The sequence below is a fragment of the Podarcis muralis genome, chromosome 6, assembly GCF_964188315.1.
Source record: "Podarcis muralis chromosome 6, rPodMur119.hap1.1, whole genome shotgun sequence".
Lineage (NCBI taxonomy): Eukaryota > Metazoa > Chordata > Lepidosauria > Squamata > Lacertidae > Podarcis > Podarcis muralis.
In genome coordinates this window covers 60379406-60396190 of record NC_135660.1, presented here as the reverse complement: position 1 = coordinate 60396190, position 16785 = coordinate 60379406, and the positions used below count along the sequence as shown (strand labels likewise).

At 41.8% G+C, this 16785-nt stretch overlaps 1 protein-coding gene across 11 annotated transcripts in view; it reads right to left on the bottom strand.

Moving 5' to 3' along the window:
- Nucleotides 1–1195: 1195 nt before the first annotated feature.
- JAKMIP3 (Janus kinase and microtubule interacting protein 3) overlaps nucleotides 1196–16785 on the bottom strand; it is an 86050-nt gene continuing 70460 nt past the window's right edge. For 6 of the 11 annotated variants that reach the window (XM_077930387.1, XM_077930388.1, XM_077930389.1 and 3 more), the window contains 11 exons: nucleotides 14539–14622; nucleotides 13426–13488; nucleotides 13088–13186; nucleotides 12377–12475; nucleotides 12214–12273; nucleotides 10803–10868; nucleotides 8845–8913; nucleotides 8674–8751; nucleotides 5997–6200; nucleotides 5407–5472; nucleotides 3415–3487 (listed from right to left, as the gene is read on the bottom strand). In XM_077930387.1, the coding sequence (XP_077786513.1) occupies nucleotides 3437–3487; nucleotides 5407–5472; nucleotides 5997–6200; nucleotides 8674–8751; nucleotides 8845–8913; nucleotides 10803–10868; nucleotides 12214–12273; nucleotides 12377–12475; nucleotides 13088–13186; nucleotides 13426–13488; nucleotides 14539–14622 (939 nt within the window). In that variant the 3' untranslated portion in view covers nucleotides 3415–3436. Of the gene's footprint in view, nucleotides 1828–3414; nucleotides 3488–5406; nucleotides 5473–5996; nucleotides 6201–8673; nucleotides 8752–8844; nucleotides 8914–10802; nucleotides 10869–12213; nucleotides 12274–12376; nucleotides 12476–13087; nucleotides 13187–13425; nucleotides 13489–14538; nucleotides 14623–16785 lie in introns of those variants that run through there. The other 5 variants (XM_077930392.1, XM_077930393.1, XM_077930395.1 and 2 more) reach the window with 2 other exon arrangements.

Here is a 16785-nt window from a genome sequence, read left to right as displayed (position 1 = left end):
TACAAGCCAAGCTGCATTTAGGCTGTGGTCCTATGCAATCTTATGTGGGAGTAAGTCCCACTGAAATCAGTGGGACTAACATCTGAATAAACATGACTAGAATGGGCTGCAATGCCACAGTGCTTACTTCCTGAAGCAAGGAAGTAATGAGTGGAAGCTACTATTAAGTCAATATCATTAGGAAAGATTGTGCTTAAGTGCGCTATCTTCTTAATCCACTTTAACTCATTGCAGTTTGGGCTATCTCATTTGTTTCAAAACAGGTTTTTTGACTGGAATCCAAGACTTCACATCTCCAAGGAATAGCCGTGGGGTAGGGTGGAGTTTGGTGATGCATGGGTGGCAGGCAGCGTTGGCAAGCAACACAAGCAGGGCCATGGCATCTAGGACTTAATATTTACATATATCTATCTAATTTCCTACAGATTCAGAATTCAGCTGGAGAAAAAATAGCCTCCACATTTACTGGAAGATAGTTAATGCATGAAATAAACCAACCAAACACAAATAGTTATGGGTTTTAGATAACCACTGAGCATTTAGCAACATGGGTTTGCATAAGGAATAGGCCATTAGAATGCTTGCTTGTAAGGTAGTGAATGAGTACATAAAATATCAGCTTCTCACCTTTGGGCAACTCCTTGAGCTTCAAATTTATTTCCAGGAAATTTGGTGTTTTGACTCTGTCCTCGTCTCTCCTCTTCTTTTCTTCGTCTTAGAATATATCTGTATAGGCCTTTTGTATATCCAGTATTGGTTGCTTTTTCTCTTGGCAATTTTATGTGCACTGTTTTGCATCCTTGCAGTTTCTTCACTTCTCAGGTGACACTTCCACCAACATTCAAGCCAAGAGATCTTGTGCTTTCTCATGATAGTAAGTTAACCTTCTCAGAGATTTTTCCAGGACAGACCTTACAGATCCAAGTAATTTTTAATTTCTTATTTCAATCCCACTTCAGTTTCCCTGTACACTGATGTTGCTGGCTTCATTTCATCCAGGAATTCAAGTGCATTACACCTTAATCATGGTGCTGTTTTTCTACTAGCGCTGTAGACAAACTTCAATGAAATTTTAGAACAAATCTCTCTCCCGCCCCCCATTTTAATGCCTGGGAATGGTTTCATATAAATGATTTCATGTGTAATGGAAATGAAACATGTATTTCTTAAATGATCACCACCAAATACAATTGCGTGTAGTTCCCCATTTCTATTGGTTAAAAAACACTTTGAAATACAGTACCGTTTTTGTTGTCATTCATCCATTCAGGCATTCATACTTTCGCCAGCCTGGAGTTCTTTGAGAATCTTCCTTCAAGATGTGTAGTATTTAAGCAACTATGAATACAGTACAAAGGACCGAAGTACAAAACAGGACATGTTCACTTCTTTACAGAAGCAGTTTACTGCCTGCTTAGCAGGGAACCAAAATATATCCACTTCATCTGAATGAGTTTACTGCTTTTCATGTAAAGCTGAAGTTGTTTTTGAGCAGCAAAGTCAAGGCTTCCCTTAGAGAGAAGCCAGTAGTTGTTCATCAATTGGGGGTTTGTTTGTTTTTTGGCTTTCTTCTTTGACAATTCTAATACTAGTTTGTAAAAAGTTATACAGTTACACTTATCAGAAGATCAGACTTCACTCCAAAATAAAATCCACACAAGTTGTTCCTTATAAAAATGGTCAAAAAGAGCAGATCTCCAGTCTTTAATGTCCGAATACAGTACACAGCCTAGTTTCTTGAAAGGGCAATGTCTCTTTCCTTTCCAGCACTGGCTACCATTGTTATAGTGTTCCATATGAGACAGATTTCCTAGATTTCTCTCTGGGCTGAAAGAAAAATATATATACAATAGAAGCTAAAGTTACTTATAAAGGTAGTATGAAACAATACCTTTGTGTGTCTCAAACACATACCCCACGCCTTTGGGTCACATTTCAGTTTACCTTCCTCTGCCTCAGATAAACTTACTTCCCCAAGTAATGGGGAAGATGAAGGGAGAAGGCAGCAATTTCACAGCTGAGGAGGACCCTATAGGAACAGGATGAGAAGCCAACTGCTTCTGCCTCAGGCTCAGCTGTGATGCCCCACTGCTGCCATCTGGGCACAGGCTGTACCACAGGGGTGAGCTAACCACTGATGAATTGGGCTTTAAAAATTAATATTTTAACAAAACACTCAGTGAAAAGCAAGCTGGAGCATATTGGATCATACATGCACTGGTCATTTGATTTCTGAGTATGAATGCCTATTTTTGTTAAAGTTATTTAAGACACTGATGGCACAATCCCGTGCATATATACTTAGAAGAAAATCTAATGGCGTCCAGTAGGGCTTACTCCCAGGTTCATAGGGCTATGGGAGGAATTCAGCACAGCACTATTACAATTTTTCCATCGGTAAGCATTTCTGATGAAACCATTCCCCCTCTCCTTTTCCAGATACTATTTTTGGGTTCTACTTATATCCCAGAGTTGATTTAGGGGAGGTGCATGGACATATGGTGGTGGGTGGGCAGGGAGGGAAGGAAGCCCCAATGCAATACAATTATTTAGCTGAATCCATCCCTTTGTTCAATGAGACTTGCTCCCAGATAACTGTTTCTTGGACTAAAGCATAAATGAACATACAGTAATTCTTGGAGCAGATAAGGTATTTCATCTTCTTCACTTTTTCTAGGGAAGTCTTGAATTCAGTATTTAAGTACAATTTTTCTGCTCTGGAATTTCTAATCTGAAAGCAAAGTCCACTAGGTCATCTAGAAAGCACAGCATCTCCTTGCCTTTCAGATTCTTTGGCAAGCCAACCGGGATGAGTCCAGGCTCTACAAGATCACATGCAGCTTTACATAGCTGGCTGTCAGGCGTCACAGGATCCAGGATCCCATGGTAGGTTGCCAGGAATGGATAAGACAAGGAAGTTCTTACCAATGCTGTTTATTCAATATACACAGAGAGAGGCTTAGAAATGCAGACACCTGGGGTAATGGCGTTGCTCCGAGTAAGTCGCCACCCCTCCCACTTTCTTATTATGTGACATCACTATGGGTCCTGAAAATGTGCCTTCTGCCTCTGAGCTTTCTGCTCTCCTACTTTCAATGCCCGCTGGGTTCTGAGAGAGGGGGGTCTGGAATGCTTTCTAAAGATATTATGTCTGTCGGCTGGCTCCCCTCTGGTGTGTCTTCTTCCCCTCCCATTATTTCCCAGCTTTCCCCCTCATCTGCCTCTGAGCTGTGATCTCCCTCAAACCCCTCTTGTAATTCTGAACTGTCTTCTTCTCTAGAAGGGTCAGGCGAGGGAGGCGGTCTCTACCATTCCTCCTCTGCCCAGTCTCTGACACTGGCTTTGTGAGACGACAGAACCAGAGCGTAGCAGGAAGCAGAGGAGAAAGAGAGAAATGGGAAACAAAAGACTTACCTCTTGCTGTTGCGCAGGCGTACTATGACCAAAGAATGAAAGCTAAAGAGAAAAATAAAAACAAAAATAAAAACTAAAAAAGGGGAGAAAACAAGGGAAAGGAAAGAGAGAGAAAGAAAAAGAAATTACAGTAAGCCTAGTGAGAAACGAGCAACAACTCGAGATAAGAGCAAAGCACAACAGTCTGTGGGAAAAGAGATGAAATAAGCAGCAATAGGGCATAGTTCCAATTTGATCAGCATTTCCATACATTTCATGTCCATGAACAGTGTAGAGCAGACATCCTCAACTTGGTGCCTTCCAGAAGTTTTCAACCACAGTTCTGATCATTCCTGCCTGACCACTGGCCACAAAGACTGGGGCTAATGGAACTGGATGCCAAAACATCTGGAGGGCATCAGGTTGGGAAAGGCTGAGAGAAAGAGGCTTGAAACTGGGACCCAAGAGGTTCAGAAAATGATGGGAAAACAAGTTAAATGAATCTTTAGTTCTACTTTCACATAATTTCCCATAATGTCTCTGGATTGCTGCCTTTATCTGCTGGTGTGTAACTTTTAATGTAAAAGAGTTATATGTGAAATTATGGATTTTGTCTATTGCTTCTGCCCCTCAGTGCTATTGTAGTTATACATGTTACTATTGTTATTTCTGTTGTCTGGTTTCTGACCATAATAAAGATTGTTTGATACTGTAACGTGAAAAGGGAAATTTATGGCTGCATTTCATCTTTTCATCAAAGTATACAGATGCTAATAATAATAATAATAATAATAATAATAATAATAATAATAATAATAATTTATTTATACCCCACCCATCTTGCTGGGTTTCCCTCAGCCGTCTTCCTCAATTCAATGTCAAGTTAAAATTTCATGCTCTCTGTGATGTTAATCCCTTTAGCAGCAGGGAAAGTCTAGTATCTGGATAGCACAGTTATATTTTTAACTATGTAGTCCTACAAATGTCTGTTCAGAAGTAAGCCACACTGAATTTACTGGGGCCCATTCTCACACATGCATATTCCTTGCCCTTTTCATTGCTTCTTATTTTTTCTCCAAATAAAATTCACTAACTCGTGAATGTTGCATCATGACCAGAATGTGAGCCCCTTGGTGCTACTGCAAGTCAAACACAGAACTCCTTTAACTTTTGTTAATCCTCCACAGCAGGGGAAATGCCTGACAGGCCAGAACCTTATCTCTTTTACTCCCTGTGGGCCAGATTTGACAGGTAGGATGGGTAAGGGCCGCTCTTATGTCCTCTTGCACAGCCATGTTCCTCTGGCACCAAACACTTTGCCAGCGGAACAAGCATACCACTAAATGGCTTCAACGTAGTGCTGCATTGGATATACCCCATTGTCTCCAGGCTGTTGCCTTCCTACCTGTTCTTTCCCTGAGGCCGCATCCACCCTACATATTTAAAGGAATTCTGGGAATTTTATTATATGAATATCCTGCCTTTCCTCCAAGGAACTCAGTGTGGCATACAGAGTTCTTCCCACCACAACTAGCACCACCCCATTGTAGCTTGACAACAGTCCTAATCAACCTCTGTTGATTAGGCTGAGAGAGATTGACTGCCCCAAGGTCACCCAGAGATCTCCATGGTTGAGTGGGGATTTAAACCATTGTATCCCAAGTCCTAGTCCAATACCATAACTACTACACCATGCTGGCTGTAACATACATAAACTAAAATGAAACAAATTATATAAAAACATATTTGTGCTTGAAGAATCATGATTTGACTTCCAGAAGCCAAAATGCCAATTGAGTAAGAAACCATCCCTTTTCTACAACCCCGTATGAATGTTCTTAATAACACGTGTGACTGAGCAGGTAATGATCAAGGCAATTCCTCCGTCCAACCAGATCATTTGGAAAATGACTAGCATTAAATGAGGCTGTTGCAAATAGTTATATACAAATCCTACTTCAATATGCACACCTTATCATTCACATATTTCAGGGTTGTCATTACTATACATACCTTTTCTTCTAATTCCTTTATTTGTCTTTTTTGAGCTTCGATTCTTTCTTCTAGCTCTTTAATTCTCTGTGAAAAGTAAAATTCTGCGTGAATACTACCATTCTGGGGAGTAACATTTTGACCTGAACAACTTTTCAAACACTTCAGGAAGGGGCTTAGCTAGGGGCTGTGATGCAGACATCTCTGATTCCTTGGATATGTACAAAATTCTGATAAATTTCACAATACCTCCAGAGCCTTGGTTCACATGAATGAACTTACAGGTCTGTGGCTGCAGACAGTCTTTCAAGTAACTTGGTCCTGAGTTGTTGCTATATAACAGGGCGGAAGAAACTCAGGTGCTATGAAAAGCCAGTGCACCTCTTTCACAGGTTTTCCTCTGCTTGAGGGAGCTTCTTCAACATAGGGACATAAGAAAAGTCCTGCTGGATCTGGCCAATGGGCCCATCTAGTTCAGCAACCTGTGTCCACCCAGATGCATGTGGGAAACCTGCAAGCTGGACACAAGCGCAATGGCACTCTCCTCTCCTATGGTTTCCAGCAAGGGGTATTCAGAAGCATTGGAGCATTTCCTCCTGCCCAAAGCATACCTGTTGCGCATGCTGAATGTGCTCCATTCGTTCACGGAGGATCTGGGCATCCCTTTCACGGAGCTCACTCATCACCTGACGCTTCCATTGTTCCACAGCGTTCTTCAGCTTCTCTCTTTCGTCTTCCGAGAGGATTTCGGACATTTTGGCTCCCGCTTCCTGCTGCAGGGCATCGTAAAGCATGGCTTCCAATTCTAAAATGTGCTAAATGAAAGGGGGAAATGATTTGTTCACTGTGAGGCTTGTTATTTGCATTACGCTCTTGCAATACTTGCTCTGTGGTGTTTTCCCTTTTGTTCCTTTGCTGTGGATGCTTATTGTGCTCATGAAAGCCAGTTTTTATTCACCTCGTACAATATCATCGCCACCCAAATATCAGACCCTGTTCGTAACTAATTTAATCTGGTTTTGTCCTTTCTGTGGAAAATCTGCTAAGTTTTTTTTAAAAAGAAACCCAGCTGCCAAAACCCTTTTTCTAATAACTGTAAGTCCTTTGTGCAATATTAAGCCCCCATTTGGAAGTACCCTGAGTCTAGCAAGAGAGTGGGTCTGAAATATCCATTAGGTAAGGTGTGGTGAAGAGGGAGATTTCAATAGCTAGTGCAAAACATGGTCGACAGATTGCTTGTGAGGGCAAACCACCACCAGCATATCACACCTTGCTTGAAGGAATTGCACTGGCTGCCGGTCTGATACCAGGTCAAGTTCAAGGTGTTGGTACTGACATGGAAGACACAAACATATGCAGCTCAGCTCCAAGTTACTTGAGAAACCCCCTTACCCCTTTATACCCAGTAGGTTACTGTGGTTTGTCAGAGAGCTTCTTTTCAAGCTTCCAAAGAGATCAGAAGTCCACTCCACAGAATCTTGGGGCAGAGTTTTCAGTGTGGCTGCCCCTGTTCTGTGGAACAGCATCCCCAGGCACACACAGTTTGTGCTTTGTGGAAACAACATAGGCCATTTTTGTTTCAACAAGCTTTTCCAGTAGGGTGAAAAGGTCTCTGCCTTAAATGTCTACTTTCTATTGGGGGGGGGGCAGTTCTGTACTGTTTAAAAACTACCTCCACTGATTTTTTATTTTACAGTGGTACCTCGGGTTAGATACGCTTCAGGTTACATACGCTTCAGGTTACAGACTCCGCTAACCCAGAAATAGTACCTCGGGTTAAGAACTTTGCTTCAGGATGAACAGAACAGAACAGAAATTGTGCTCCGGTGGCGCGGCGGCAGCAGGAGGCCCCATTAGCTAAAGTGGTGCTTCAGGTTAAGAACAGTTTCAGGTTAAGAACGGACCTCCGGAACGAATTAAGTACTTAACCCGAGGTACCACTGTATTTTATTTTATTTTATGACTGCAGATCACCTTGAGGCATATTATGAAAAAGGAGATTCATAAATGAAATGACAACAGCAATAAATTCAATGGAAATGGGGGTGGGGAGCTCTGGAGACAACATAGTGTCTGAGTGCAAGAAGGAGACCCATTTTGCATCAAAGTCTTCCTTTGCTGCTGATATAGCTGTGCAAGAGTGGTGGGTAGTTGGGTGGTGCCATGTCTGCCTAAATTGAGTACTTCCAGTTAAACTCCTAATCATTCTATTTTTATTTAAATGGACATGCATTGTTGAACAAGCAGCACTAGGTCCTAGAAAACAACAAACGCCTCCATGACTGCTTGTCACCAGCCACCACCCACTAGATAGTTTCACTGGAATACGCATAGATAGCAGGGAGAGCCTTTTATTCATGAGGAATAAAAGTCCTCGGTGTATTCTGGATAAGCCTCTTCCTCTCACTTTTAAAGGTGTGGGTGGAATGTGTTTGATATAAAATTATTTCCATATTTCTGCCACTTCTCCGACAATAATACAGAGAATGCGCTGTGGTGTTGCCCTGTCTAAGATAATGCAGAAATCCCTTCTGTGCGTTAGGCAAAGTCTGCAGGGAGCTTTCATTTCACACATCAGTTCATAATCCCTGACATATTGTTATGTGCGCATAATAATGTGGAAGCATGATAACCTGAGTCTCTGTGCTAGAAAGAGGGGAGCACAGAGGGTTAATCAGCTATGTTATGTCCCTCAGATATGTTTATCAATGGACACTTCTCAGGCTTGCAGCGATAAACTTCTCGTTGCCAACATTCTTACTGATCCAGCTTTTGTACCTTTGAAAGCAGAGTGGAAGAAATTAAGTATGGAAAACTTTCCCTTTCATTTTGCCTTAATGCCAGGGAGGGAAACCCCTTCCTGCTTTTTGTACCAAACCACCTCTCGTGATCTCTTTTGCCATGTACTCAGAATCACTGCCTCTTCTTAACATGAAAGGGCATTTGCAAACTGCCTTAGTTAAAACTCCGGTATTTTTCTTAAGAGAAATTGTAGCAGCAATGCAGTTCCTAAAACAAAGAGTATTTTGTTAAAGCAGTATCCCCTATTCCCTAGCACTGACTGAGTTGATCATAATCTTTGAAGACTCATGACACAATCAGAGAGTAACTGGGACTTACTTTGGATGAAATACTCCATTAAGTCATGAAACCAAGTCTGTAACATCTGTTCTTCAGCTCTCAATTTTAACTAAAAGGCTTCTATCAGCCGATGGAATATGGAATGGTCACTCTCATTCAGGTTGTTTGAATCTTCCAAGAATTTAATCTTCCAAGAATTCAACTTACCTTATGTGCTTGGTCTAAGGACTGCTTCCTGTAATCAAGTTCATCATCCAAATATCCTTTTTGTTTACTAAATAGTTCCTAAAGATGGAAAGAGATTTCGGTTATACTGGCTATTTTTCTATGTGCTATGTGGGATTCATTTTTAATTTTTTGTATAAGTTCTTGTATTACCTTTTCGTTTTCTAGATCTATCATCTTCTGCTGTAGAGCTGATTCTGTTACTTCTATCTGCTGCAGCCACTACATAGACATGATGAGAAAAAAATCCAAGTCAGATGTGCAGATTTGACAAATGAGTAGTTGTCAGAAGTTCTCTTTTATTATTGCTCTCATATTACTGATCAATTAGACACAAAACAAAGATGTTCCAGTATATTGCTAGCTTATAAACCACAAACAAAAGACAACAAAATGATCAACTAGTTCCTTGAGTATGGTAATGATTACCAAGAATGCAATGAGGGTATTCTGAGTATTGCATTTGCTGTTGAACAGAAGTGTGGAACCTCAGATTGTCCGGGTGAGCATGTGGCCATTGTTCTGAAAAAAGATCCCTACCCCTTGTCTTGACCGTGCTTAAGACTGCTGCCCATAGGGTATTATGAACAGCAAAATGAAGTGCTGAGTTATGACAGCTATGTAGTCAAAATGGGGCTACCAAGGACAAAAGAGAGCTATCAGCATGCTTTGGAGAACATGAAATCAACTCACAAGAACTGAGCATGCTCATGGCCAAAGAATGCTGAATATCTGTATAAGGTAGGGGAACAGAAATTGGAGGGCTGTGTGTAAATGCAATGGAGTGCCCTGAAAGGTGGCGCAATGAACAGGAGTACTCCACACTGTGCCCGTTCGTTACAGGTCCCACTTGTATAAATTCAACTGTCATAGACATTTCTAAGGAATAGCATTCAAATGGAAATGACCCTTTACAACGTTAACCAATTCATAAGGTATTCTTTAGCTTAAATGGTAAAGGTAAAGCGACCCCTGACCATTAGGTCCAGTCTCGGACAACTCTGGGGTTGCAGCACTCATCTTGCTTTATTGGCCAAGGGAGCCAGCGTACAGCTTCCGGGTCATGTGGCCAGCATGACAAAGCCACTTCTGGCGAACCAGAGCAGCGCACGGGAACGCTGTTTACCTTCCCACAGGAGCGGTACCTATTTATCTACTTGCACTTTGACGTGCTTTTGAATTGCTAGGTTGAAAGGAGCAGGGACCGAGCAACGGGAGCTCACCTTGTCGCAGGGATTTGAACCACCAACCTTCTGATCAGCAAGCCCTAGGCTCTGTGGTTTAACCCACAGCGCCACCTGCGTCCCTTATTCTTTAGCTTACTGTTGCCTTAATCATGCAGGTGCCAATTGCAATGGCCGCCCTAGGGGCATCATCTCAGCACCATCTGCATCTGACTGTGAACCAGAAGGTTGGTAATTTGGGCCCACCCAGGGACAGCTGTGGGCAAGATTTCTGGATTGCCAGGGGTTGGACCCTCAAGATCCCTTCCAACTCTACATGTCTATGATTCTCTGTAGCTCTTCTTCGAGAACAAGAGTGTCCCAATATATGTGCTACACATTGTAGTGCTAGTATAAAAATGCTTCACCTTGAGGGAAGAAATTGCCTTCTGATGCACTATTCTACATGTTCTGGTGGTGCCATGGGGAAGAGAAATGCATGGGGGCCATTTCAATCAGCATCTGCTAAGTAATGTGTAGTCCAGGGGTGCTTCCTTAATTTTCAAATGAATTGTTGACATACTGCATATTGGGCATTGGTACCAGGGCTGTTGTTGTTTGTTTTTGTTTTTTTACTTATTTGATTTTCCCCAGAAAGGGTAAATCTGAATTAAATTGGGGGGGGGGCATGAACAAAGCTAGCATTTTTAGGCCAATAACATTGTGGGTGCAGCAAAAAACCTGCATGTGTGAAAAGTACCATTTTCACAATAAACACCTGTATGGAAGCATTCTTCATCTTAGAAACAGCTTTGAATGCTGGGTGGATGAGGAGTGGAAAAATACCAGTCCTACCACTATACTTCCACTGATCATGACTGTGCTATACCAGAGAAAACACTCACTGAATATCTCTCAGAATGGGGGGACGGGGACCATGCTCATTACCTTTTCGGCCAGTGTCAAAACAGTCCGCGCTTGTATAACAACTACTTGTTCGTCATTCGTTAGGTTCTGCAGCAAGAACAAAACAGAATTGTCATCAGAGCACATGCCTTTTCATCTTTTTGCCATAGCCAAATTATGTCAGGAGAGCAGAGCAGCTCTCGGCATAGTGGCATCACATCGCACGCTGTGTTTTCCTAGATCAGGAAGGAGGAACCTATTGTCAGACTCAATTCCTACCAGCCCCAGCCAGGAAGGACAAGGCTCAGGGATGAGATGGGAGTTGTGTCCCATGACACCTGGAGGACCACAGGTCCCCCCCCTCTCTAACCTAGATATTATGGAGCAAAAGGAAAAAGACTTATTGAGATACAGCAGCTCCATGCCTCACATGACCTAGCCCTGCTTCCCAAAGAGCACCTCTTTTTTGCACACAGGGAGGTTCTACATATAGCCAAAGTCTTCTACACAGCTCCTTTAGAGAAATCGTAAGCATACAGAAGAAAACTGCAACTGAGATCTACAAGCATGATACAGAAGAAGCCAGCAGTAGTGGGTGGTGTTGTGCCACTGCTCCCACTTTCAGGGATGGCATGAGGGCAGGGCAGAGTGGCAGAAGAGTTGGCGGCATGCAGTTGGGCTGGTGGAGCCAGTCCAGCATTTGCACTGGTGTGCCCACAAGCTTCCACTGCCTTGCCCCCGCCCCCAGTAAGTAGCAGCAATGCTGCTGTAGGTGGAGTGGCCCTTCCCCATGGCGCCAGCAACTCCTGAAATAGACAGCAAAATGACAAAGCACACTTAAATCCCACCGATTTCAATGGGAGTGATGAAATCAGCCAGGCTCCATCTTTGTGCGGATCATCAAATAAACCAACAAGCAGTCCAGCAAAATTCACTTGTAACTTACACGGGGTCAGTAGTAAACTAAAGAGTTTGACCCAGGAAATAGGAATTTATGTAGCAAAATTTTGTACCATTTTTTCAAGAAATGATTTTAATTTAGTTCACCTTAGGCTCTATCTTGAATCTATTCTATTTGACAGAGCGAAATTCTCAAAATTATTAAAATACTTGGCAAAAGAAGCAAAAAACAAAGACCGGGAAAGCGTTAGGGGGAAATAGAAAGAGTGCGCCCACTCATGAATTGATTTTGCTTTTTTTAAGAAAAGTAAGCATAAAATTAAATAGCCAACATTAAGGTGGTGTGGTAAAAACCATAAAGGACCTTATTGGCATATAATAGCAAAGGGCATGCAAATATTGGCCTGTATTGACTTGTCCCAAACAAAATGTAAGAAAAGCATTTTTTAAAAATGGATGCTAATTAAAAGATGCTTGAGGTTATTTAATGTTATCTGGACAAAAGGACAAAACATACTAGTAGGAACATGCACAATTTATTAAATGAACATACACTTACGGCGTTATCCCCTAAAATGTCCAATTTTTTCATCAATTCTGCTACTAGTATGTCCTAACAAGAGAGAGGTACACAAGGCACAGAATGTCAGAAAAATGCACAATGCTTTGTTGAGATGAAGCAGTAACACAGAAAAAAGAAAATAAGAATGACTTACTGTTACTCCTTCTGCCTCACAGTAGACCTGGAGGGGGCTTTTCCCTTCAGTAAAAGGAATGTGATGGAAATTGATAGCTGGAGATCTTCTCTCTCGCTCCTGTAATCAAACCAAAACTGTGTTGCTTTCTCATCAGCTTAATTAAGAATGAGCTTTCACGAACTCTCACAAAGCTACAATTCTCAGCACCCTTAGAAAACTGTTGTTCCTATAATTATTTGGGGTGGGTGGGAAATGCTACGTTAATGTATATTGTGCACACAGCCTGGGTTTTGATTAAAAGGATCATTGCAGTAGCATCATGTCACAACCAGGGGGTGTTCAGCCTGCATGTTGAGCAATATCATTCATGGTGCTGCATTATAGCAAGTCACTACTATTACATCTGCAGATGTAGCAAAGGGTGGTGCAGGACCGATCAAGGGAAAGCATGATGGAAGTGATGCTTGGCATGCATTAGTTCCTTTTACATTATCTCCATAGCGATGCTATCTGACTCAGCACAAAGGCAGATGTTCTGTAATATTTGCCACCAAGTTGTTAAAAGTGTGATTGCTGCTGACCGGCAGCATAGATCTGTCACTCTTGCTTCATGAAAGAACTCACTGTAGTTACCGAATTGTTGGTTGCCAAATGCTCCGATTACAGCTATGCATACCCACCTCTCATCACGACAAAGCAAACTGGAAAGCCTCTGTGGCCCTTACTCACTTCCAGTTCTAATATCCTAAATTCCAAGAGTTCGTTTTGATCTTTAGCATCCTGAACATCATGCTTTAACCGAGCCTCTTCTACCTCCATCTGTTTTATCTGGAAAAGCAAAGGGATTACACTTTATGATACTACATACATAACGACAGATCTATTACGTACTTCATGAGAAAATACCACCTTTTCTTGTTGTAATGAAAACTAATGCACACCTAGTCCATTAAACTCCCTTTTAGTTCACATATGATGTGAATGTTCTTTATTATTAATCTTTGATTACACTTTTGCATGTAAGTATTGGATTTTTATTCTCTGAATAGAAGTGTCCAAAAATGTACCTTTTCTACAAGCTCTTGATTTCTTCGGTATAATGCTTGCTTTTCTTCAATCCACTTCATATCCTTGGGGGGGGGGGGACACATTAATATTACTGAAAAAACACTGGCAACATTCAATTCCTAACACTGGCTTGGTTCACCCAATGGTTACCAAGATAGGAGAGGAGGAGCTCACAGCTGCTTTGCTTTGTCCCTGGGCCTCTTAGCTCAGCATGGTGCAACAACTGAGCCAAAGTTTAGTTTACCATGTCATCTTAACACAACTAAATTCCTTCCTCCTTAACCAGGAACTGAAGCCAAAAACAAATCTTGGAGCTGAGAACCTTGGCTTAGCTGCTGCGCTAAGCTGAAAGGGCTGAAGAGGAGCAAAGTGGCTTCAGTGCTCTCCCCAGGAGCCAGCACATTCATGTATACATGCTTACATGTGAACACAGCCACGGGCAGAAATCAATAGGAGGCATATGATTTCCCAGGAGAGAAGTGTGAGCAGGACATTGGCTTCCTGACTGTGTTGAGTCAAGACACATTTTAAATAGCATGTAGGCTGCCTCTCTTGAGAAGTGCAGAAGTGAAACCAACTATTTCTGGAGTGCTTTATCATCCTTGTTTTTGGAGCCCTCCCTTAGATTAATTATGTGCTCAACACATAGGGAGAGGATCAGAAGTGCCAAAAAGCCAGAATGAAGGATAGGGAAAGCCCCTGCAATGTATACTACCACAGTAAAGTAATAAACCTGCCAAAACCAGAGAATTGTGGACAGTCTGGTAGATTGGGACCTCAAACCTAGGTGCAAGAGATTAAATATTGAGCTGCCCTCAAAATATATAACCCAATCAAAGCCAGACTTGTAGAAGTAAATCTTGGAGTTAAGCTTATTCCAGTAAATCAGCCCAAGAAAGGACCTAGAAGGTGCCTGGACTGTGCCTTGGAGGCCTTGAGAAAATCTGTCAGGACTGATTACAAGAACAATTTTCTCAAACTCTTAAAAGGAAAACGTTGAATGAAGAAGGCTGCAGGCCAAGGAATACATGAGGGTGGATGTATTTGCACATAGCTAAACATGTACTGAATACTGGACTGCTATGATGCATTTGATATGATGCATCTATTACCTGTCCTTGCTCCGCAAGTGCCTTTTCTAGGTCATCTATCTGAGCCTGGGATCTGTGGATTTCTGCTTGAAGCTGCTCACGAGTCTGTAGGATGGGATTGAAGAAACATCAAACTTTCTCTGATAGCTATTATGCCAAGGACAATGCAGTTCTCCCCATCTGAATAGCCCAGGATGACACAATAACACCCAAATGCTGATCCATGAACTCGGACAATTTGAACTGCAATTTGCAGGTAGTTGGTTCACACATTATGAAAGCCAGTAATTTCCATCTTGGAACTGAGTCTACAATCTGACCTCAGGGCTGCAATAGCCAGCCTAATTTGGGTACTTTAGGGGTGTATTTCTTTCTAATTTCCCTTGTCTCAGTATCTCATGCTGTGTGTACCATCTTGCCTGAAAAAGTTCTGGTGAACTGGAAAACTTGCCACATTTTTTCAGCTTTTTGGTTTGTCCTAAAGGTCTTGCCCAACAGTGGACTTTAAATAAAAACATACTTTTGAGGTGGGGACACTGATTTAAGAAGTGGTCTTGTGTTGAGCAAGAAGTATTGGCTATCCATGGTCACTTTCCCCCCAGACTAAATCATATTACAACTTTCAAGCTGATTTTCAAACAGTGTATTTCAATCACCTGTCTATGTTGTGTTCTATGCCTCCTGGGATGCAATTCGTTCTCAATAAAAAGAAGTCTGGTCTAGGGTAGGAGGGAGCAACCCCCCCCCCAATTTTATAGTAATAGGTGAGAATGTATATTGCTGTAGACATATGTATAAGACAGAGATACAAAACCCTTTGATTTTCCAGGTGCTGTTGGACTCCAACTCCCATCAGTGTCAGCCAATGGTCTGGGATGATGGCAGCTGGAGTCTACCAACATCTGGAGTTTCCCATCTGTGGTATAAGGTATTGTTACTTGCAAGGTGCACTCAAAGAAGGCAAAACACAATTTAAATATTCAGACTCTTGTAAGGAAATGCATCTCTTTTACAAGTATAAACCTGTGAATACGTAATCTTAGTAAATGCTTGTGAGCATTTTATATTCAGGAAATTGCTAACAGATTTCCATAGTAATGGCATTCAACATCAATGTTTTTTTATATATCATTTTTTTTAAGCTGACGAGAAGCATGAAAATAAAAATGTGCTAGATGTGGTTTCTCAGCAATCTATTCCTTCAGCACAAGAGTGGACAATGTGACTGATTTGAGAGACCATAAAGTTGAGTTTTGTATTTGAGATGGTTTTATAGGCACATTATGAATTCACAGCAGATGGGAGTCACATTGAACAACTTTCTGCCCAGGAAAACCTCCCCCAAAATAATTTATCATTGATAACTAAAAGAAGGGAGTGGGGTAAAGTGGAAGAATGAAAATGAGGAGCACACTGAAACTCATTTTAAGCTGTTTCTCAACTTTCTGCACTTTAGCTTTCTACCTAGACATCATTTCACCTTATCACTATATGGCTTCGACCTTTAGTTTGGATGGTTGTCCCCCTTAATATGGGTACTTCTCCCTTGTAGTTCCCACATGTTCCTACTATGCTAGTTAAGACCACAAACCTGAAAACAGGGTCTGCCTTAAGTATTTTAAGGTGCAAATTTATCTCAAGTTAATCAGGACTCACTCTCATTGAAAGAAATGCAACTTAACAGCACAATGAATTAGGCAAGTCCCACTGCATTTGGTGTTCTACATCATGAGGGGAACCTACCCAACTGCAGCAGGGACCACACTGTAGATTGTCACCATCCTGTTCATGGAGGGTGCAAGAGAGTGGACCTATTGCACTCAGCCCTGCTCTCCATTCTCACATATAGGCTCAACTCAGAAAAGGAACACCTGTATAAGGTTTAAGTCCCACTGAAAGTAGTGAATCATTGCATTCAGTGGGGCTTATTTCTACGCAGATATGCATAGGGGCAACACAAGCACATTCATCCCTTCTCTCTCTGCTCACATGTTGATTTAATCCAGAAAAAGAGCATCTGAACATGACTATAGTCATGGCTGGTCTTGATGGATTGTAATTCTAGATCAGGGTGGTTGGACTGCAACTCCCATCATCCCTGAGCACTGGCTATACTGACTGGGACTCGTGGGAGTTGGGGTCCACTACAGGTTCCTCTGCCCTGTTCTGGACAGTTTATGGATACCTAGTGAATAATAATAACCTACCACAAATAATACTTTATGAAGCTAAGGCTCCTGTCTGTTGCTACATTAGTGATATGGTTGC